The 24,573-nt window shown below is 42.0% G+C and overlaps 2 protein-coding genes across 5 annotated transcripts in view; both read left to right on the top strand.

Moving 5' to 3' along the window:
• The first annotated feature begins 107 nt into the window (after nucleotides 1-107).
• gnl1 (guanine nucleotide binding protein-like 1) lies at nucleotides 108-10,303 on the top strand. The gene is made up of 12 exons (XM_018672311.2): nucleotides 108-336; nucleotides 1,795-1,942; nucleotides 2,419-2,555; nucleotides 2,677-2,828; nucleotides 4,123-4,194; nucleotides 5,026-5,218; nucleotides 5,425-5,523; nucleotides 5,652-5,834; nucleotides 6,365-6,543; nucleotides 6,843-7,029; nucleotides 7,678-7,818; nucleotides 7,929-10,303. Exons 1-12 carry the CDS (start codon nucleotides 264-266, stop codon nucleotides 8,198-8,200), a joined length of 1,836 nt encoding a protein of 611 aa, XP_018527827.1. The 5' UTR covers nucleotides 108-263; the 3' UTR covers nucleotides 8,201-10,303.
• A 9,383-nt stretch (nucleotides 10,304-19,686) lies between these two features.
• Nucleotides 19,687-24,573, top strand: part of ddr1 (discoidin domain receptor tyrosine kinase 1) — a 38,265-nt gene continuing 33,378 nt past the window's right edge. For all 4 annotated transcript variants that reach the window (XM_018672291.2, XM_018672292.2, XM_018672290.2 and 1 more), the window contains exon 1: nucleotides 19,687-20,107. The gene's annotated coding sequence lies outside the window, so the exon portion shown is untranslated. The remainder of the gene's footprint in view (nucleotides 20,108-24,573) is intronic.

Here is a 24,573-nt window from a genome sequence, read left to right as displayed (position 1 = left end):
TCTTTACTAGTCGTTAAGCTAATTCTAAGTAGGGCCATCTAAATAAAGCCAAAAATATCAAAGCTCGGGCAGTTTGTGAACAGGTACACTTGGTTTCGTCCATCATTCTCTGCAGTCTGCAGTGGATATGGCGTCACTGAAAAGTGTAGGAGTCGAGAAACTTCACCCATGTAAATAACGTCAATTAGAAAGCTGTGTGACAAGCTACAGCCACAGTACATATATATATATATAGATATACACTAACCAGCTTGTTTTTAAGTATGCCACGGAAAAAGCCATTTAGCAACAAACAGAAGAAGAAACAGCTACAAGTCAAACGGGAGAGAAAGAGAGGTAACTACATTTGCCGTTAGCATGCTAGTGTTAGCAGTTAGCTAACGGTTCATGCTCCACAGCTAATTAAACGTGCTTCAGTTGCAAACTGTTTGCTTGTCTGTGAGTCTGCGTAGTGTAAAGTAAGATTTTCAGGCAAAGCATAACAACTCTTCCTTAGCCTGTAAAATAAACCTCCATGTTTTGTGTTAGCTAGCTATAATAATAATAAGCTGTGATACAACTTGCCCTCGAACTTGATCAGTTTAGCACAACAGAACAGTACAGACTTGCCTCTTTGTTACTGAAGCGCTTAAAACTGCATATTCGTATAATTTTTGAGTCCTGAACAATACCAGATACAGCCAGTTATCAAAGACTGGGGGTAGTGTATTGTCATCTATAGGTTAATTTCAGTACATCACTTAAGTGTGCTAATATGCTGGTTAAAAGATTTCCATGTGCTTGATATGTGCGTGTATTTGTGTGACTGTTAAAGTGGTTTAATTGAGTTTTGCATTTTAATGTATTTGTTCTGTTGCTGTTTTATGCTTTTCTTTCTTTTTTATGTATTTATGTACTTTGCCTAGTTGCCTTTATGTATCAATAGAAAAATCAACAGAGTATCGTTTTCACATCCCTTCCTATTTCAAAAACTGCAGACTTCATACCAACTAAGGCTTCACTAGTGCATTATGGAAAAATACTTTAGGTCTTTCTGACTCATGTTATAGCATGACTCATAAGACAATGCTCCATTTTCAAACCAAAGCCTGTCTTATGTTCAGTGCTGACACTGAAACAAGCAATTTCTTCTCACACATTTCCCAACACTAACATCTTACAGTATGGACTTTGCATTTCATTTAAATACCTATACAATTCTGAAAAAATGTGCATTAGTAAATAAAAAATAAAACTGTTATTAAGTAAGGTCAAATCATCTGTGCATGGTGGTTAATATATTCGTCAGTGCAGGAGGCCACTGTAGAGTCTGTGAATGCTAGTCATTAAGTTAGTAAGATGTCAGAACAATTTGGAACAAGTACATCTTACTTTCTGCAGTAAAAGCTGAAAGTCTCAGTGAATTTTCTTAGCATTTATCCTTGCACAGGTGCCACACCTCCTTCCAGGTGGGGATGCAGTTGAGGACACCTAACTACTGGCATATCAATATTAGGGCTGCAACTAACAATTATTTACATTATTGATTAATTGTTTTGTCAATGGGAAAAAAAGTAAATAACGCCTCCAGTGTCCAAGGTAACATTTTCAAATGTCTTGAATGTTGTCTAACCTCACATCTGAGTAGCTGGTGTCAACATTTGCTGGTATCAAACCATTATTTGATGATTAAAATAGTAGTTCTAATAATGTTACAGCCAATATGAGTGTAAAAAGTAGATCTTGGTATTGGATTCAAGAAAGCCTGTTGGTTTGTGGTGTACATGATTGCTGACCTTTGCCTCTGCCTTCCAGGTGATACAGGTTCTGGGCCTAGCAGCCGCAATGCCAGCGTGGAGCGTGGAGGAGAGCGACAGTCAGATACCTCAGACAGTGAGACCACAGATATTAGGAGATTAAACCAACAGCCTTTCACCAGAGAGGGTAGATATGATCCCAACAGGTGAGTTGTCAGTATCATTACTAATACTAACTTTGATTTACTTTAATTAAAAGAATGGTATCATGAATGATTTAAGATTCTGCAGAGATAAATACAGATTTTACACTGTGTGCCTATCAATTGTCGTTTATAGAAACCTAAAATGCATTGCTTGAAGCACCAGCAGGATGCGTGAGGTGGCTCCTTTATAATGGTTAATTGGAACAAAATGTCAGAACATGCAGATAATAAAAAAAAAATGAGGCCTGCTTTTGAACACCAAATTTAGTGACTTCTTTTTATGAGAAATGGCTGATATCTTATGATTATTTTGGCTGTAGCAAACCCCATACTGCGTAATGTCATTGTTCTAATCTAAAACTTAAGTTTTATCTGAATGAAACTAAATGAGTGAAATTTATATGAAATCATCACTTTTATGACATTGTGACCCACGGTCTAACTGTATAACACCTGCTTCTCACTCTTCTCTTCAGGTTCCGACTGCACTTTGAGAAAGAGAGTAAAGAGGATGTGGAAAAGAGGAAGAAGATGGCCAGGGAGAAGGTCCTGCAGCCAGTCTCAGACAAAGAACTCGAAGTGGACATCAATGACATCTATCCCTCTGAGAAAGGTTTTGCTGTTTTATTGCTTTCCACATGACAGTCTCAAAATAAGCCAAACAGATAAGCAGAGTAGGTTAATGGAGTGGGTCACTGCTTGACACACACTGAAACTTGATTATCCATCACTAGGTCTTGGTTTCCCACGACGGCCGTCCTGGAATTATGAAATGACACGAGAGAACCTGCTGAGGAAAGAGGAGAAGTCATACAGAGACTACCTGGATGATCTCCACTCCAGAAACCCACCTGGCACCCTCAGCCACTTTGAGCACAATCTTGAGGTAAGAAACTTAAAAACTTAACAAACATGATACTCCCCACAGGGCTTTTTGACATTGAAAGTGCCAATGCTGAACTGGGAAGCAAGTTTTGGAAATGGAACGATAGGTGACCAGATGTGTGGCTAAACGTCCCACAAACTTTAAGTGTAGCAACATCCTGGTGAATAAGGCAGCTTAATTTTTGTTTTACAAGTTCCAACATTGTCTGAGTGGCTTAAAATAACACAGGCAAAGGTGATAACTTCCTAAGATCATTGTCATAAACATGGCACTTGCTTTATGTCAAAATTCATTTCATTCTTTTGTATGAAATCACCCAGGAAGTGATTTAGCACAGGTCAGACCTACCCAATTTTGTGGTGAATTAAGATCAGGCAACTCATTACAGTTCTTCAGTGTACACACTTACTTTTGACCCTCTCTGTCCTCAGTATTAATTGGATTTTGGCTTAGATCAGTAGTTTTAGTATTCAGTCACAGAACCATCTTTGTTCTATAATCACCAGCTTTTTAGTGGCAGAACAACTCAGACTGTCTGGGAAATTCAGTGCAGCAAACCAGTCATTTGTCAGCACCTTTCCTTAGTAAAATGAGTTGCCTGTGAACTGATAATTACCCTGCAGACTTGTTTTGCCACTGTCATCTAAAATATATAACCGTTGAGGCTGTTATCCATTGTACAATCCCAGGATCTACCATGAACTGACTGTCTCACTCTGGTAAAGTCACATCATGTAGAGATCTGTTTGAAGAATTGTATGACAAACCTGCACATTGTTGGGTATTTTCCACTAAGAACAAAGCACCCCCATATCTTACCTGCATGCTGTGTTATTGCTTAAGCTGTGAAAATGGTAACACTGTTTTTCAAAATAAAAAATCCTGCAGATCATTTAATTTCAAAGCGTGGGCTGAACTCAGGAGGCACATCATAGCAGAGGGAGGGTTACAGCAGCTGGTGGTGTAATAAGTGACTCTCATTAATCTAGAGATGATGGCTATTTAAGTGCTGCTGAGGATCAAAATGATGGAAAAAATAACAGGCAGATGAATAAGCTGCTTGTTTGAACAGGTTGTTTTGCCTGTGTGAGTGGAGATTAGTTTTCTAGCATCAAAACTGAGAACTACATTAAATGGAATAATAAAAATTAGATGAAAGTAGTTTTTAAAATTCCTTTTCTTTTGCCATTCTTTCCTGTGATGCTGAGAAATGGAAAGAATTTGTATATGCATGGACATTACTTTTGTTTTGTTTACAATCTGAAACGTAACCATACTTTTTCCTTTGTTTTAGACATGGAGGCAGTTATGGAGGGTATTGGAGATGTCCGATGTCATTCTGCTCATTGTGGACATCAGGCACCCGGTAGGTGATCTTGAAAGCAAAAGCATGCAGAGCAGATCTGGCCACTAGATGGAGACACAGTCAATATCCATCACAATACCTGATGTGGTGTTTACTTATTTGACACATTTTCAAAATTGTCATGTCTTAATTGTTCACATTACAAGAGATCTTATTTTATACTGAAATGACACACGTATAATGATGTATCCTGGAATGTGTCAAGACAAAATAAAAATACAACTGACAATATAGAAAGGTTTAAAGACTGAAGATTTGTAGGTAAAGAATATTGTTCCACTAGTTACCTCAATTTCAAACACAAACTGAAAGGTTACTAAGCCTGAGCTTACATATGTAAAATTGAATTTCATTAGCCGCTGCCTTTAGTCACAGGAAAATCTAGGCAAATTAAAGGGTCATATTTTATATTTGGATACATTTGTGTTTCATGCTGACCATTTGTTTCCCTTCATTAGTTTCTCATAAAATCTTACATACAATGCTGTGATCCTGCTGATGAAATGAAGGGGAAATTGTTGTATTCAACTTACCACTCTGTTCATGATGTGATTTACTGCTCATGATATGATTCCAAGTTAAATTGAAGCCCACTTCTTAGGATCTAATTATAAGACGTCTGCTTCTGACATACTTTATTTCTAACTTTCATTCCAGATATACTTTATGTAAAGTGAATTCACCTCCTCTATTTAGAATTTCCAGTTTAATGTGAAGTTAAAAACAGCACAACTCATGAGTCCAACAATAATGATATGATCTAGTGGTTTATTTGTTGAATAGGCCATAATTAATATTTTAACAAGGGCTGTCCTTGTGTAAACCACATAGGTGCTGCAGTTCCCTCCAGCGCTGTATCACTACATCACAGGAGATCTGCAGAAGCAGGTGGTCCTTGTGATGAACAAAGCTGACCTGTGTCCTCCCCCACTGGTGATTGCCTGGAAACACTACATGACCTCTCAGTTCCCCCACCTGCAAATAGTCTGCTTCACCTCCCACCCTGGACAGCCCTACAGCACAGGTGAGGAGAGCGCAAGTGGGGGAAGGGAAAAAACTGGTGGATTATAGTGATGCATATAAAAATATTACATCGGACAGAGAGGGAAATTGAAATAAACCTGCCACTCAGTGAACTTATTTCAGTGCAATATCACTAGAATAACCTGCTGTGTGTCTGTCTGCAGCTCTCGTTGCAGTAAGAATAACCATCTCTCTGTCGGGTTACAGTGCTCCAGAAGAAGAGAATGAGAAGGAAGACAGACTGGAGTCACGCTGGAGGTCCTATAGATATCATGAAGGCCTGTCAGGAGATCACAGCAGGGAGAGGTGGGTGTCTGCTCTTCATCTGGCATTCTTACTGTATTATTAAACCATTGTAACAGTTAACAGGCATTAAGTTGTCCACATTAATAGTTCCATCTGCACATTTACGTTACCTCTCATTTTCTTCACAGTTGACCTGTCCAGCTGGGAGCAGAAGATTCAGAGAGATGCTGTTGCAGAGAGACTTGATGGGGAGCGTGCAGATGAAGGAGCGGAGTCTGTGCTGGTGGAGCATCAAAGTGACAGTGCTATGGAGATGAGCAGCCCATCACAGGAGCTCTACAAAGATGGGGTCCTCACATTGGGCTGCATAGGTATGACACATCTGTCTTTTGCACAGAAATTGAGCCGAGTAGCCAGACTGACACTCTCTCAAAACAAATCCAAAGAAAATTCTTGTTAAGATTTCTCAGCACTTTCCTAAGATCTTGCCAGTTTTTGGTAACACATCACATCACAATAGCAAACACTTTTCTGTTCAATCCACTGGTAAATCCACTGGACAATAATGTGGGAAAGATAGCAGGGTTCTGACTCTCTTGGATGTTGGATGCTTGACCTGTTGGATGCTTTACCCTGCTCAAAATCCACAGCGCTTCAGTGAGATATTCTAAAGGTAAAAAGTATTTTTGCTTGACTGTAACAGACTGACTGTATGTCTGCGAAAGTAAATAATACCACATCTTCAAGTGTAAAATATACTGTAGTTCAAGGCTTCAGACTTGCATAAAATTACTAGAATAATACTAATAATAGAATACTAAGTTCACCACTTCAGGATCCAGCATTAGTAAACTTACCTATTATCTGTAAATACTAAAGACTCACTGTTGTATTTTTTCAGGGTTTCCAAATGTGGGTAAGTCATCTGTTATAAACAGCCTGGTGGGGAGGAAGGTGGTGAGCGTGTCACGAACCCCAGGCCACACCAAATACTTCCAGACCTACTACCTCACTCCAACAGTCAAACTCTGCGACTGCCCTGGACTGGTCTTTCCTTCGCGTGTCAACAAACAGTTACAGGTACAAACTCACGTTTATGTACTAGAGCACAGATGCGACTTTAGGACTCCTCGCCTGTTTAGGCTCAGTGGAAACTTAATTGTGTTGAACAGCACTTTCTTACAGCTCTGGGAAAATGGATTATTGATTTTATACATTCCCACTTGTCTTGTGTCATAGCTGCTAAACTTTTCAAACAGTTTTTGGATACTGTTTTTGCCATTTTCAAAAATGATATTGGTCTTCTCTGATTTTTCTTATTGAGCTTTTTCTTTCTTCTCCTTGTTCTTTATCTTTTCCTTTGTTTTTATGTCTTATAGATTCTGGCAGGCATCTACCCCGTGTCTCAGCTGCAGGAGCCCTACAGCTCAGTTGGTTATCTGTGTGAGAGGACCCCCTTCCTTTCTGTGCTGAAGCTTAAACATCCTAGCCTGCTGGAAAATGAACCTCACAACAGAAACCAGGGGTCTGAAGAGCTTAGCTGGACTGCCTGGGATGTGTGTGAGGGTAAGATAATTCACAGCGATTCCAAGCATGTAATATTCTGCAAGTTTTTAAGAGTTTGGGAATCATATGTTCACCAGAGCTCACCACTACTTACCAGCACCCAAGTTATGGCCAATCCCCACTTTGAACCAGAGAGGTATAAGGCTGATGTTTTTGTTTTGTTTTTTTCTTATTGTCAACAAATCTCATGACAAAAACAAAACCAACATTGCAGTGATGATAAGTCTGTCTCTCAATCATTTCTGACATTCCTTGCTTGTATGTGGCACTCAGCCCTGAGTTAATTCATTCCTACTGAAGGTGTAAATCTTCAGCAGTGAGTTACAAATATAAACCTTAATTTTTAAAAGGGGTAAATCATTTCCTACAACAGCTGTGTGCTGTAGTTAGAAAATGTTCTCAAACAGGAGTAAGTATTGCTTTGTTGTGTTAATTCATGGCAGTCACATGGTGTGTGTGAAATTAAATCAAAATAAACCCATGTTCATTTCAATGAAGAACATGTTTTGATAGCTTTTCAACAGTTTTTGGAGGAGATTGGAGGTTCATGGCACAAATTTGTTAGTAGAATATCACCAGACTTTGATCTGTGGCTAATACCATGATGTGTTACACTATCACCAAGACCTCTCTCTTTGTGCTCTTTAGCTTGGGCAGAGAGGAGAGGATATAAGACAGCGAAAGCAGCACGCAACGATGTTTATCGTGCAGCAAATAGTCTCCTGCGGTTGGCTATTGATGGCAGATTGTGCCTTTGCCTCAGACCACCTGGCTACAGCTGCCTGAGAGGTAAAAGAGGCTTTTGCATGACTAATAATTTCAACTTTCAAGTGTATTTGAAAAGTTGAAACAGCAGGTGAGTGGAATTGATTTATTTCAGGGTTTTTTATGGTCTACAGAGCATTGGGAAAATCACCCAGACTTGCCGGAGATTATGGCTCTACAAGGAAGGTTGACGGAGGAGGAAGGGACCGGAGAGAGGGACGATGAGGAGGACGGGGAATCCAGCACTGAGCCAGAGGAAGAGAGAGACCGAGATGCAGATGATGATGAGGATGGAGATGGGGATGATGAAGATGAAGGGTTTGGACATCCAGGACGGAAGGACGATAAGCCATCTGGCTTCACCGTCAACATGTACAATGTCCTTCGGGAAAATGAGTGTGAGTGATGGTGGAGGGAAAGACGAGCAGGAAGAAATAAGTTGTTCCTCTTCCCTGACTTTTCCCTCGTCTGCCCCAGTGCACTTTTCATTCCTGTTTTTTTCCCAACCTGCATTCCTTCTCGTTTTTTCTTCATGTCGCCACCTCCTCTGTACATTAACATGATCTATTCTAATTAATTCACCCTGACTCCTTCCCCCTATAATATACAGAGCATATTCATGTATTCCATGCTGTGCCTCTGCTCTGCTTGTTCATCCACAAAGCTTGTTCTCTCATGTTGCTTCTGAGAATGGGTTTGGTTTGGTTTGATTTAATCTTTCTCTTTTTGCATGTAGTTCTCAAAGACAAATGAACAAGTAACTTCCCTCAGCCTGGAATAATCAGCCGACTGGTTCTCAATCTCTTCAATCTCTTTATTGATAAGTGACCTCAGAGCTGAGATGCCAAAGTTCAGGAAAGAAAACAAATCAGATGCACTGACAATATGATGTCATATACTGGAGCAGCCATTTGGCTCTCAGAGCAGCTGGAGATTTAAGACCACGACTCTAAATCCTCTTTATAGACCATAGTATGTCTCAGCATTGGTTAAAGGGTGTTAGATGGGATATGGGAGATAAAACCATTATTTCTCACACAGTTTTGCAGTTATCAGTATTACAACCCTGTTAGAGGTTCACATATCTGAACTTGGTTTTGATTTAGATTATATATCTGAGCGTGATATTCTATTTGGTGTGGTTCTGCACAGTCAGCAGGAAATCTCAGAAAAAACATCTGGGACAAAGGCGAGGGAAAGGTAGGTTGAATCCTGCATTGCTGGACGAGGCTGTTTCAGAAATTTAACCTGTAGTGTTTTAACTACTACAAAAATTATCCTTAGACACTGATGGAAATCAGAAACTGTATTTAGTGTAGGATTTGGCTACACTCATTCAACAAGTTAAATAGAATCACAGTGGAGCTGATGTAACAGAGACTGCTTAAAAGTCAGTTAAAGGGATAGTTTGACATTTTTGTAGAGATAATGTTTCTTGGCTTTCTTGCCAAGGGTTGGATGAGAAGATGCCATTCTTGCATCTCTATAGCAAATATGAAGTCTGAGACAGGAGACTGTTAGTTTAGCTTAGCACAAAGACTGGAAAACAAGAGGAAAGAGTTAGCAGCTCCAAAGACAATAACCATGTTATATCTTGTGTAAGAAAATCAATTTTTACAGGAGGTCGTGTGCCGGATTATTTCTTGGTACCAGACTCTCAGTGGAGGTCTCTGTTAGTTTCTTCCCCTGACAGTTACATTTAGACAGAGCTAGGCCTGTCTCCAGTCTTTGTGCTAAGCTCAGATACTGGGCTACTGGCTGTGGCTTCATATTCACTGTAATAACTCTCATTTAACTGTCATCAAGAAAGTGCAGTTTACCAAAATGTCAAACTGGTCCTTCAACCACACAGAAAGAGAGACTGGCCACTACAGCTTCCATCTGTCTTTCATTATAAATAACATTACACACTCCATCTTTGCTATGTTGTTGGTTTTATGAAGTATGGCAGTGTTCAAATTTAAGATCTGGTCCTGTAATTCTGTTAAGACACCTGCTGCAGACATCCCTCAGTCTATGTTTTTTAATACAACTTTCTCTTAAAAATAGAAAACTGACATTTTTGCTGTTTGATCAGTCTCTCTCTCTCTCTCTCTCTCTCTCTCTCTCTCTCTCTCTCTCTCTCTCTCTCTCTCTCTTTCTTTCTTGCTCTCTCTGATGTATGGTGGCCCCGCTACAATCCTGAGTGCTGTATTATTACTGTGTGCTGCTGTTGTACCTCATTGTTCAGCACAGTGCTGTGTTACCATGTAATACATCACACTGCAGCCACATATGGTCATTTCTACCATTGGTACAATGTAGAGCAGTTACTCAACACTACCAAAATTTTAGAAACAGATGTTGATGTGGATTTGTTTTTGTTTTTTAAATACTGACGGCATCTGGAGAGTGTGGTGTGAAGGCTTGAGTTGTGTTCAGGCTATTTGCTGCATTCCTTATTTCATTCCTAGTATGCCTAATGACGAACTGGACTGCTTTCTGCAATAAAAGAAAATAATCCTCTAAACTATCCTGGTGCTTGTAAGTTAAGTGATATCTTTGTAATATTTGCTTGTAATATGAAATAATGCATGTAGATTATACAGTATATCATAAGGGAAAGATCTTTCAGGGACAGTCTCTGTATAGCTTACTTATTTGTTAAAAGTCATCCACACACCATGCCTAAAGTAACTCCTGCTAATTTCAAATGCACATAATTAGACCAAGAACAGATGATGTGTGAACTTCTCCTTTAAAGGATTTGACAGAACAAAAGAGGAGGTTTGTGATCAAAGTGGAAATGTCTGGATGAGCTTTGTCAGACTAATTACACTTGGTGCACTGCCTGAATGACAAATAGAAAGACATAAATTTATTCTCACAGAGATGTTAGAGCTTTATGGCTAAAGTTGTCTTGTAATTAGTAAGGGGACTTCCTTTTATGAGCACCAAAGACAGATAATTACTATGATGAGATTTACTGATGCCAACGATCAGCAGCATTCTGCTCACATCTAATTAAAAGTCCTCCCAAACTACTTAATTGGTAAATTTCCAGATGGGCGATATTTGAAGCAGATAGCATGAAATGAAGTAAAATGTACCCAACCACAAAATCATTAAGGAATAGTTCGAGTTATTAGCAAGCTTGAGCTCTTGTGGTATAATTTGTAAACAGGGCTTCTTAATTACATGTTAAACCACTGTTATTCTAAATATGTGTGCATAAGGAGACACTCTTATTAGGTATGTTATAACCAGGTGTTATGGCTAGTGTATTATGGAATAGAGTCCAACCTGTGTAGGAGGTGCAGAAAATGAATAAATGAGTAGTTCAATATTGAAAGTTATTAGCTTCTGCAATGCCAGTGCCAGCAAAATATTTGAAGAGTCTCATATTTCATTTTAAGAAATACTTGGAATACACCGTATGTTAATTTATTCGTCGTCTTAAGAAGCATCTGATCTCCTGAAGAGTGGAGATGAGAATCAGCAGTGTTGAAAAGGTGCTGCAGAGGGATATGTTGTGAGTCTGCCTCTATTATAATCGTGTTTGTTCGTCAAAGCACTTTCAATTTTCAATTTCGCTCCACTGTGCGTCCTACATGACTACATTTAATAGAACAGGATATGCTTTGGAGGAGGAACACAGTTCAAACAATAAAACATGACGCAGAATGTTGTCCTCTGCGCCACTGCTTTTATTAACTGTGAAGCATATGGAATGAATTATCACCTCTCCCAGCTTCTAATAAAACGATTGCCATAGTCATCTGTTAAAAATTTGAAACATATCTCTGAGATTTATGTCCCATTTGAGTGTTATGTGTCAGTGTTATTGTGGGATGACTGTATTGACAATGTTTGTCAAATTATTCACACTCCCGACGCCTATCCAAACCTCTTGTCAGAGTAAATCTGGCTGCTGCTATTATCTCATTATATTTATCGTGACCCGTTGGGCACCATTCATGAGTGAGCTGAGACGGTATGACGCTAATCACCACAGAGGACTGCCATAATCATTATTTACAGGATAGAAGTGGGTGGAAATCCCCTCATTTCGCATAATTTGGATTCGGTGCCAACTTGTATGGTACTCAGAGATGCTATTTGCTGACTAGATAAACTCAGAGGAGGGAAAAGAGAGGAGTCATCTGGAACTGTTTCCGAGTCGCAGCCAGAGCCATGAGCTGCTTAATTTCCCCAGCTAGAGCTCTAACTGTGTTGTGGCCCTCAAACCTGTATGGCAGTAATTACAGCCAGACAAAGACCCCAGATTTACTGGAGCATGACACCATAAATTTCAAAACTGTTAATTAAATTCTGCTGTGTTATGCCCATGTGGTTTGAATTCGATCTTTTCTTCTTTTTTTTCCTCTTCTTGGAATGCTCTCTCATGATGTAATCAGGTTGTTGTGGGGACTCTCGCCCTCTTTCCCCTTTTCCCCACCCTGCCTTGTTTGCCCCATTCCTGGTCCCTATGTGATCCCAGGTAACATTTAGGTGAAGCCAGGCAGTAATGAATTGGTTTCATATGAGAGCCAGAGCAAAAGTGTAAGAGCAGAGCAGAAAAATACATTAGTCTGGTTTTATATGTTCCCCTGGGCACTGCAGACACAAACACACACATAGGTGAGATAGAAAGTGAGTGTGAAGTTGTAAAAAGCTTTCAGAATGAGGGAGAACAGCAGTAGTTTCAAGTGTGTTTGTGCTTCGTTTAAAGACAAAAGCTAAAATCAAATCCCAGCTGGCTTTATAGAACAACTAAACTGCAATAAGTCCCATTAAAGGGAATTAATGTTCTATATCTCAGCTGGCAGGTACACCCCTGTGGTCACTAGAGGGCTATCAAAGCCAGCATTAGTAAAGAGCCTTTGCTGCAGTTAATAGTCAGGTGCATTGAACTGATTGTGCGCAGGCTTCTCATTTGTGGTGTTAATAGTGTGTATGTGGAGTATGTGTTACATGATATTACAACCATGTTCAGCTAAGGTGTGTCGCAAAGTGTAATGTGGGTGCATGCGGTCACTCACAAACAGCTTTCCTATCTGTGTGTGTCAACACACGTTGATCTCACAATAAAGTTGTTCCTGGAGATTGGACCTCTTGTTGGATAATTTACCCTTCTCCATGTTCATTGGAAGTAGGTGAAGTTGTTCCAGAAATCCCTGTTCTGCTGCTGCTATGTTGGCAGAGTCACAAATTTTTCACTTGTACAGAGACCACACAAACACACCCTCACTCACACACACACACAAACACACACACACACACACATTGATTTACAGCTCAGGCAGTTGTCCCCCCCAGTCAGCGTCCTGGTGCTCCAGCAGCGCTGTGGGGGGTGGCAAGGCCTCTGCCCTGAAGACTGATTGGTTTCCACTACTGTAATCTGCAGTGGTGGAAAGTAACTAAGTACATTTCTGAACTATACTTGTGTATTTCTATTTTGCACGACATTATACTTATACTTACTACATTTCAGAGGAAAATATTGAACTTTTTACTCCACTGCATTTATCTGAGAGTTGCTGTTACTTGTACACGTCAGTGGCTCCCAACCTTTTTGGTCTCTGACCCCAGAGCAGTGTGTAGTTCAGGCCTCTTGTCACATGGTTTAGAAGTCTTTGAGTTGTTAGTAGTTCCACCATTTCCCCTTTAAACTTCTCAAATGTTTCTAACCCTAAAAGAGGTCAAATTGATTAAAGTTCAGTGAAAAGAAAAAAAATTAATATAGTTTTGTACAACATAACTTCTTCTTCTTCCTTGCCCATCTCACAACTCTTCTGGTTTATTATGTAACCCTTTGGAGAAAGCCAACCTCGAGGCTGGGAGCCACTGGACTAAACTACATAACTGCATTGGTGAAATGCTTTTTACACATGCATCAGTAACAATCACAGGGGACATTCCTCTGCAGAATGCGTATTTCAACTTTTCGTACTTTAACTACATTATATGGAAAATACTTTGTGCTAGATTTTGTACTAAATAGGTCTTTGAATGTTTATTTGCAATGGAATTTTTTTATTTTGCTGTTTTGATACTTTTATGTAAGTGAGGGATGTGAATATTTCTTCCAGCACTGATAACCTGTCAAGGCCACAGATTTAAGAGGCAGGAGAAAATCAATGGAGCTTCTGCAAAATGTTGGTGACATCTTGGCACAAAACTGATTTGAGGTCCCCTCATCTTGCTTTGTCAGTCCAGACGTCTAGACAGGAGAGATGGATTCATTTATACAGGGTGGCAAACCCACCACTGCTGCAGAGGAACTCACCTGGATGATCATACCCCACCCATATATCAAAAAACTCTGTAAACCTAGCACAATGGGGGGAAAAACAGACTGTTATCATCTCTTTTCTTCAGGTGATCAACACTTGGTAAACTGTCCCGGGAGTATGTCAGCGTGGGGTAAACTCAGAAACAATATTTGCCCACAGCGAGCATTCAACACGATGTGTACAGAGCAGCTTTCCCATATTCCTCCTGCAGAGGGTCACAATATGGCAGCTGGGTTTGTTTGCTCAGAAGACTTGTGCTTGAGTGTGGAAAAGGCCTCGCTCTCTGTTTGACACAGAGTTCTCCAAAACACAAAGCACTGCCAATACAAACTCAGAGGGTTTCAGTATTTTATAGTTTAAATATACTGTAAATAGTGGTGGCTTTATGTATTTTAATTGATACATTGTGTTGCGTGTGTGTTTCTGTGCTCTTGCATATGTGTGTGTTCCTCTGACTGGTGGTGCATGAATGAGACCTCATTGGTCACTGGCTTGTGTGTTTGTGTCTGACCCTGTTTGTGAGTTGGAGCCCATGTGTCAATAGGTATTTTTAGCACCACCTCTCACAGCATTGCAATGGCACTCATTTGCACCCCTCTGAATCCTTCCCGCACACCCTCCTCCTCCTCCTCCTCCTCACCCCTCCTCACCCTCCCACCCACCCCTGTCCCCAGCACCTTCCAATCCACCACAACATTCACTCTCACTGGAAGGAGCCAGCAACAGTCTGCTTGAAAGTTTTAAAAGAAGGGAGGGAGAGTTTGAGATCCAGGAGTGGAGACGGGAGGGCAGATCAGACTTAAGTTGCCATGGCGATAAACTTCTCGGGTGTGGCGTTCTAAATTGCTCCAGTAAATTAGTTCAGTTTTGTTTCTCCCTTGGGCTTTGGCCAATTTGAATATTAATTTAAGTAATTAAAGGATAGCTATAATTATATGTCTCTACACATACACACACACAAACACACACACAGACTCTGGGAACATGACATGGCTGTCTGAGGCACCGTTCAGCCAAGTTAAACTACTGTTTAAGACCAGGGGTGTGGAGAGGCTAAACATGTAATTGGTAAAGACAGTAGGGTGCAGGGCCAAACAAAGAAGATCAGAGCACATCCGATGGTGGTTATGGTGAATAATTCCCGAAGCGCTATTGTTAGCAGAGCGGAGAGATGGGAGAAGAAAGGGAGGCCATTCATTCAGCGGCTGGCTCGGACAGGTGAGGAGAGGAGGGGGTAAGGGGGGGAGGAAAAGGGAAGTAAAAATCCTAGAGCGGCTGGAGTGACAGTTTGAACAGGGGGCAACAGTTGTAGAGGAGCCTCCCAAATGCCATAGCAGAGGCTGTAGTCCTCCACACTGTTAGAGTTGTGTGTGTGTGTGTGTGCGTGTCTACAGATGAATAGCAGGGGATTTCTGAAGGGGGGGGGGGGCAACCCAACACCCAAAAAGAGTCTGCATCCCCCCCCTTTCCCTCCCTCCCTCACTCCTCAAGCCATGAGGAACAGGGGGCACAAGTGCGCTGCTACAGCTGAGAGGGTCTCCAGGGACTCCTGACTGTGTGAGGGGGTCATCTGGAACGCCCCCCCCCCTCCCCCGCCCAATGCCGGCCTCCCACCCACCTCAACATTCCCCTGACAACACTGAGCTCATCATACTTCACACACACACACACACACACATCCAGCTGCATGATCACAAGGACACTCCAGGCAGGAAAGGGTTTATCCAGCAGAGACTTCAGTATCTTTGAGAGAGGCTGCATGGTGCGAGCCTACAAATAAATCTGTTAAGTGTGAAAGTACTCGCTTGTATATGTAAGACATGTTTTGGCTTCAAACTGAGAGTCTAATGCTTGAAAAGTGTGCAATTTTCTCTTACAAGATAATTAAAAAATTCAAATTTAGACATAAGAGGAAGGATTATAGGCAGTGGGTCCTTTTGTGACAAAATGATAACACTTCAAAAGTCTTTGTCATCACTTTAAATTAAGTCCATGGTGTACCAGCTTCTAGCTGCATGAGGATCATGGATCTGGGGATGACAGTGTCAGTCAGTCCACTGCCGTAATCTGAGATTAAAGTACATCAGCAACTAATCAATGCATTACAGATATTCATGGTCCCCACATGATGAATCATAATGACTTTGGTGATCCTCTGATTTTTCTCTAACGCCACCAACAAGTCAAAGTTTTCTCTTTTCCTGTGAAATATCTCAACATCTACATGATAGACTGGGTCCAGACTATGTATCCTGATAACTCTGGTGACTTCTCTCTAACGCCACCAGCAGGTCAAAATTTTTATTGGTCCAGTACTTTGTTTCACCTGCAATACCTGCAAACTAAGACCAAGACATTTCCATGAGCTGTATTTTGTGCTAATGAGTAAATATTAGTGTGCTAACATGTTAAACAGAGAGAGTGCTGGTATTTAATGTTAAGTAGCATTGTGTATTAGAAGGACAACAGGGAACAAACAGAGACGACAGACAAGTCAGAAATCTCTGTGGAAAGTGAGAGGAGCTGACATGACCATTTTCCTCACTGAACACCTAAAAAGAGCGCTCTGGGGCTGCGATGCCTACCGTGACCCCACCTACCCAGGAACCTTCCCCTGGAGCAGATGCTGACCCTGCGACCCCTGACACCTCCACCGCTCCCAGATCCTCTCTGGGGGCCAATCAAATACAACCTGCCTCGTGGGCCTGTGACACTGATATTGACAGAGCACAGACAAATCACAGTAAACAGACATGGGGGGGGGGGGTGCATGTGGAGTTGTACGCAGGCTAACATGTGCACACTCTCACACATGGATATGTGTATGTTTAAACCAAACATGGACATGAAGTCACACATGCATGCAAAGAAAGAGAGTATTTTGCGGTAAACTGAGCTGGGGCGCTCTCCGGGGGTTTTTTCTATTGACCATCACAAATCTGACACATTTGTTGGTTTTGAATTTTCTCAGTGAAAAAGACACTGCCAGAGATGTTTCAGAGGGTAGAATGCTTGGTATGTGGTTTTACGCCGGTTCCCAACATACTGCAAGCTTCGCATTCTGCAACTGATCTGTGTTGTCTGAATCCTGCAGCCCTGCACAGCTGTCAGACCATGACAGGGGGTGGACAGGCTGCCCGTGTATGTGTGTGTGTTGTCTCATGAAATACCTTTCAGTTGAACACTTCCATTTCTAATTCAGATGTTTGTGTTTTTTGACTAAAGTGATGTCAGAGATGTGATAAATTCAGGCTGTGTATTCACAGTGACAGGCAATAGATCATCTGTCATCCCTCCTGAATAAAAGCTTTGGATGAAAATGGTAATTTTCTGCCGCATGCAATAACCTTTTTAAAAAAGTAAATACTTTCTTTTAACTTTTAGCACACTTTTCTCTTGTTGAAAACCCCCTTTCTTTGTCTTGACGGACCATTGATGTTTCAGGCAACTCATTCTTTTTCCTTTTCTTTATCTTTCCTTACCTATCGCACCATGTGCTTTCTTGTCCTTGCTGACTCATAAGTGCAATACAACTTTTTTTCTCCTTCCGTTCATCTCTCTCTCTCTCACCAAGTGAATTCCTCACAGGATCAGACCTGCTTTTTATGCTCCACTGGTTTTCACTCAAAGTGAGAAGAGAGAGAGAGAGAGAGAAAGGGGGGGGGGCTTGCTTTGTGACAACAAACCAAAAAGTCTGTGGAGGAACTGAGCACATTTTGTTGAAAAAAAAAAAAAAAAAAAAAAAACGGGAGAAAAAAATTTGAGAAAGGATCAGGGCAAAGAGAAAGTGAGACACAAAAAGAATAGGAGAGAGGATGTATGGGGAAGAAAGGAAATAATGTTGAAAAAGGTCATAATTTCTGCCAGGGGATTTGCAGTTGCCCAGACAACGAACAAAGCAGAGCCAGCTGGACTATGTGCACAACAGAAAGGGCTGAAAAGAGAAGGGAAAGGCTCTGGGGAATGAAAGAACAAGAGCTGAGAATTACTGTGCTCATCAGCAGAATAATTTCTGGGAATCAGTTAACATTTTGCCAATGAATGTCATGGATAATAACTCTCAAATATCCACAACGATTTCTTCATTATCCTTTTAACTTGAACTTACCTTCACTATTTTTATATTGTTCAGAATTATTAGAAAATAAAAGTTTTGAAAGAGAAGCAATATCTGTATGAAACAGACTCCAGAAAGGCAGGAAACATTAATAACTCATGATAGCATTGTGGTTGAACAGAGAGGAAACTCTGATCACAAGGTCATGTTTTATGTAAAGGACTGAGGGAGGGAGGTTTAACCATTAAACACAGAGACAGAGGGGTGTTATGGTTTGGTTTAGCTCTGAATTGAAAAGTGGTGAGAGAATGTTAATGATATGCAGAGCAAACGAGGCCAGGCCAGATGAAAGTCCAGCTAAAGTCTGTATAAACACAAAGAAACTTGGAGAGGGAGAGGCAGAAGGAGGGAGGGAGGGTGAAGGGGTGAGGATGGGGGAGTGGGGGTGAGGGGGTCGGTTGGAATTAGAGGTGGCCTGAATGGGGCAAACACAGAGGAAAAATTCAAGACTAAGAGCAGAAATTCCTAAAAAATCTTTTGAGAATTAACTGTCATTTAGAAAATATGTTTGTATTTGTGTGCATGAAGGCAGAATCTCCCTCTGCCGTCATTATTTCAGCCAAAAGCATGTGACTTACTGGATACACAATGAGATGATGTGTGCATATGTGAGTTTAAACATTCCCAAGAGCGCTCAGACACACAAAAAGTGAACTTTCGGCAGCGGAGTGTATCAGCGTTCTCTTCCCTGTTTATCCAAGGTGGAGCTCAGAGTGTGTTAAATGACCTCTATTGTCCCTCTGACTGCTGATTGAGCACCAGCTAAAGTTTCCCTCCTCTCGATCGGGCAAGAACCAACACATACAGTAACTGCTGCTCAGCCATTTCTTTTCAGCCTGTCTCTGTCTGACCTGTTCAACTTTAGATGAAATTTCAGCGTAAACACGCGAACATGTGGCTCTTTTAAAACATGAATTCCCATCTCACCCCTGCCTTGCTTCAGGGTACCATATCAACAACTCTCCTGGTTCCAGCACCATTTCAGTGTTTTACTGCAAACCCTTCAATCTGAGTCATTATAGCCCAGGGCCAGTAATGGTATATAGTTACACCACCACTCCTCTGTAATAAAGTTTCCTTTAGAGATAAATACTAAGGCACAGTGCTGTGGGTCTACATTACAGGTGCTGAGAGGCAGAACAGACTATTCGAGGAGTTTACATGTTTATATTAAAGAAGAAAATCTGGTTTAGAACAACACAGTAACATTTTCTAACATGCAAAGGGTTAACAAGGTGAAACAAGCACTCTGCATGCTGCTGTATCATGTATCATATTCCCCTAATCTCAGCGTTGCTGTAACAAAGAAACTCCCATCGCCCCCTTCACATTGAATTTCATTCTACAGTGTTGTTAAGGTCACAGCTCCCGCCCACAGGAGACTCTGATTGGACCGTGTTCCCGTTGGGCTATTCAATCAGACACCTTGCTCGGAGCTGTGATTGGTCGCAGCCGGTGCAGTTATGTAAATGAGCACCTGGTGGCGCCTCCTGGCCGGGGCTGCAGAGCCCGGACTGAGGTTTGGAGCAGCAACCACGACTAAGAGGTTTAGATTCAGTAAAGGGGCCGAGGCGCAGGGATCCTGGACGGTCTCTTCTCGCTTATTTTACATTTCCCTTCACTGTCGACAAGTTTTGTATATACAAAAAAAAAAAAAACTATTCATCCCATGAGTGTTAAGTGAAAGTCTGACTGCGAGTGTAATTATCAACCGGTGTGCTCAGCAAGTGCGGAGTATTTTGTTGTTTTCAGAGTTTTGACAGAAGTCGTTCGCTGAGCGCAACAACTGCCTCGGAGCTCAGTTTGGATTATTCGGCGGACGTGTGTCGTTCAGGGCAAAAACACAGCTTTACCTCGCTCCATACAGACTTCACCTAAAAGTCTGGACCGCTGTCAAAGCGCACTTCTCGGCGTCTTTTAGGTAAGTGCTGCCAAACTCCTCTAAAAAAAACCCTCCGCGCGCCTCTCCTCCGCGCGCACTTTACTCCATAATAAGCGACTATAATAATATTGCAGTGGATATTTCCAGCTGTCTGTGTGTATGTCTGTGTGTCTGTCTGCCTGCCTCTCACTCTGCGGTTTGGCGTCTGTGAGTCTCGGCGTGAGGCGGGCACGGCAGCCCTGCCTGGACGCCGGCCACTGGGGCTGTTGGGGAAGGTGTAACGTTGCGCCCCCGCGGGGTCTCTCCGCACGTTTGTGTGGCAGATACATTGTGGCATTTACCGACAGCGTGGCTGAAATATTCTGACGGTGTACATCATAGTCGAGTCTTATTGCAAACTGTGCCGTTCAACATCTTACTAAATGTGGGTCCTTGGCAGCAGAGGAAACATTGCTCTGAGTCCTGATTTGTGCCATGACTAATGCTTTCACAATGTTTATATTCACTTCATACTTTCTAAATGGGCTTCATCGTTTCAAATCTTCACCCAGACTCCTGTCCACTAACTCTCTAAACTGTTACATGGGTTTTGTTTAAGTTGTCACAAGTCGCTCCCTCCTCCTCAACCTGTTAAACTCATTCTCCTTTGGCTTTTACATCGCACCTCATTCACCAAACCTCACAAGTTAAACAAAAGTCATTCTTCTTGGCATGTGGGAGCTTTAAAACTGAGGCCGCCCTGATGAATGGCTCAGTAAAATGTCTAATGTTAAGGATGACCTCCACACACCCAGGTGGTGGTCATCACACAGATCATTAACCCCTGCGACCTCACAGCACCTCCACTGAGACCATCAGATCTGGTTTCTTTCACCTTGGGCCTGACATGAGGTGCTGGTTCTTTGGGGAAGGAATCAATCACCAGAACCAGAGCTGAAATCAGCACAAGGCAAAGGCCTGGCACCGGAGGGGAGAATATTTCAGACCCTGTGGATGAGCTGCTAGAAGGTTTGGACTTTAAACAGCATATACACTCATTGTTTTGATGAGCCAGAAGAAAGAGTGAAATCAGGCAGTGTAATAAATGATCCTCAGCTTTTCTGAGAGCAGGGTGGTGAAGAAATCAAGGGGAAGTTATACTCAAAAACTGCATATTTTAGCTTTCTGCCTGTTTATTTGTGTATGGCAGAGAGACAGCAGGAGAGAGAGGTGAAAAATGCGAGTGTGATTGCATATGTTTCTGTTGCCAGCTCGCCCCTGTGAGTTTGTGCACGCTTCTGTGCTTGCAGGGAGGCGGAGGTGGCCTGATGGAGGAGCTAACAATGGGCTTCAGTGGGTGTGCAGTGCAGCGGGCAGTCACCTTTCCCACCGCATGAATTACGGTACATGTGGGTAGTCTGTTGCCCGGGGCGGGGGGTGGGGTGGGGGTGGACTGAGCAGGCAGTCCAGAGGAGATGTGGCATTGTTAGACTATTGGGAGGAGGAGGTTGGTTGGTGTGGCTCCAAGTGCTATTTGCCAAAAGATAGAGAGGTAATAAATGGCCATTTTTTTCTCCCCGTCCCGCCCTCTTTGCTTCTGTAGCAAAAGCAGCAAGGAGTGTTGGTATACAGTCCCTCACGGCAAACACTGGTCTGCTGGATCCCTCGGTTAATGGGCATCTGGCTGCTGATTCTCCCTGAGCATCCCACGAGAGCCATTGGCCCTGCAAAGCTGCTTTTTATCAGCTGTACAGTCCAGCAGAGGAGACGCAGAATATATTAAATAGTTGGATAGACCAGTTATGTGAGTATAATTGTGAATACACAGCCTTGCAGGAACAGTTTTTTGTTATTGATTTGTCTTTGTCATGGCAGGCTTAGGAGAAAATGAAATTAAATATAATTTGTGTGGAAGTATGCACAGAGCAAAGTAATTTGTCTGACAGCGTCTGTGAAACGGCTGCTATTTGTTTTGCTTCGCTCTTTTGAGATTTTAACAATCATCAGTAAAAGTCTTTGGAGGCTGTTATGTACGAAACAAGAGAAAAAAGTGATCTGAGGTTTTGTGTTATTGCCGTTGTTTTGTGATTGAAAACACACAGATGCCTGCATGTGCGCAGGCTTACACAAACACAGAAGCAGTATCTGGTGTCTACAGTGGGAACACTGGTTTGTCTATGCTGGTTGATCATTGACCTCAGTCTGTTGTCCCCTGTCTGGCTCATTGTTTTGATGGGAGCCAGTGCTTTTTCACTCTTTGTGTTTCTGGTTGTTGACCATTCTGAAAAGACTTTTAGCAGGTGGGTACAAATTCAAAATCCAAAGGCAAATCCCACAGATTGACTGAAATGCATGCTTTGCACAGTTGCCTGGTGTTTACAGCAGTGTGGCCAATGTGGCCAGTTAACCACATGAAAGAGTACAATGATGATAGTGGTGTTTTCAGTCTTTTATGTGACTTCTCTCACAGTGATCGTGTGATAGGCAGCAGCTCCACTAAAATTCTGTGTCGGGTCGTAATTGGCTCCCGACAGACTGAGCGGGAACCTCAAGGCCAGTAGAAGAATTCATTTAAGTCCAAATACACGACACGGTTACTTGCCTCCCCTCTCTCCGCTCCCCCCTTCTAATCGTAAATGAAACCAATTTGAAGGCAGGACTCCACTGTCCACCCTGTTTTCCTAAACCAATTTCCCCTCAAGTCTAGACAGTTGGACTTTTCAATTGCTTTTGCCGTATGTGTGGTCACATGCACGGCGAGCCTAACGTGACTGTCAGAGAAACAAATTCATCGTGTAATGGGCGGTGACACTTCAAAGCGGGATCCAGGGTGTTCTCGGGCTTTGGTTGTCAGTGAGCTCTCGAATCTCTACTTGATTTCCTTGAGATTCTCTATGAATCTCAGAAGTCCTACCTTCTTTCACATCAGCCCTCCCCACTCCTTCAGCCTGACTTCATCCCCCCACCCCACCCCTGTCACATGACATCCAGCATACCTTTGATCCCCTAATTGATCATTCTGGCAATCTGTCTCTCTCTTTCTCTCTGCATCTGACATGGAACGCAGATTCTCCTTCTTCATCTTCTATCTCCCCATTCCCTTTGAAGCAGCACTAGATGTTTCATTTATCCTCCTCCAACCTTCCCCTGCTCATCCATCTCATCCCCAGCCTCCCTTCTCCCGTCGTCCCCGAGAGTGTCCTCATTTATCTGTTTGCTCTTCCTGCCGTGGTTAGATAGCAGTGTTGCTGTGTGGACATAAGGAGGGTGATATTTTTGCTGCTCAGGTTTCCTCAAAGAATTTGCCACAGTTTCTTTATCAAGGTATCTCAGAGTCAGACTATGACTGCATGCCTCATTTTACTTAAGGAACCAACATAAATGCTTCACTGCATATGTCCCAGAATTAAAGGTGCCCTTTTTTTAAATTGCTAAAATGAATGATATAATTCATTAACCTTAGGCATTTGGCAGAGTCATTTTTTTACAAGACAAAAGTACAAAAAACTTGGCAAGTAATACCTCCCTAATCTATAATTTCTCAACTGTAGTAAATGTTTTATGACTGAGATTTTATTTCGCTCCCACAACCCTGTCAGGCTTTGATGGACAGTTTTTAAAAAATGATCGAAATTGAAGCAGCAGAAACAGAGATAATGGCCTTTTGCTTTTATTCCATGCATTCGTACTCCTAGTCAAAGCTTGGCGCCTACATTACCCACAATGCAGCTGAACCACCACCAGTTCAGTTGGAGATTCTGCATGTTCTGCTGGTAGAGGCTAAAGTAGCCACAAGCTGCTAGCCTCAAGCAGAGATTTAGGGGCAGAGGTCTGATGAGCTCACGTCTCTCTAACTCCACACCCCCTAGATATGTTTTCAGTTTTCAAACTTGTAGTCTTCAGCTGACATTGCCTCAAGTGACATCACTTAAGGGAATTTATCAGACTTTTATACAACCTTTTTTTCGAGGTGCAGTAGTATGCCCGAGACCTGTAAACAGACTTTAATGTGTAAAGTTGATGAAATTCCCCTTTTAAATCTTCTGATGCTGTTAGTTAATGATCTGATTTGAAAAAGACAATGTTTCAGTGCTAATGCTGAAACCCAACTGTGAATCACATCCGAATCACATGTTCCGTCTCGCCAATAACTGGCAGCTGAAGTTATCGCTTCTGGGGAAAAAAAGCCTATGAAAGATTGAAACTCGCAAACTTAAAAGCCAACGTCTGTTCTCTCCCTCTTTCTTTCTTTTCAGTTTTTTTTTTTCATCTCCGTTCAAATCCTCACACCATGGTGGTGTTTTCACCTCGGTTGCCAGCACACACTGTGCCTCTTGTGGCTCAGTATACCACTAATAATTGCCAGTGGCTTCTGGCAAAGTAAGTTCCTTTGGAAACCTTGTTGGAACATGGAAGAAAATTGTGTTCATCATCAAAGCTTACCTTCTTCCTCTTCAATATGTCTTCTCTTCATATGATGAATTTGAGTTGTAACAACATCCTCGTTGGGTGGATGGGGGTGGGGG

The sequence above is a fragment of the Lates calcarifer genome, linkage group LG15, assembly GCF_001640805.2.
Source record: "Lates calcarifer isolate ASB-BC8 linkage group LG15, TLL_Latcal_v3, whole genome shotgun sequence".
NCBI classification, from domain to species: domain Eukaryota; kingdom Metazoa; phylum Chordata; class Actinopteri; family Centropomidae; genus Lates; species Lates calcarifer.
This window is presented reverse-complemented; position numbering and strand designations above follow the sequence as displayed.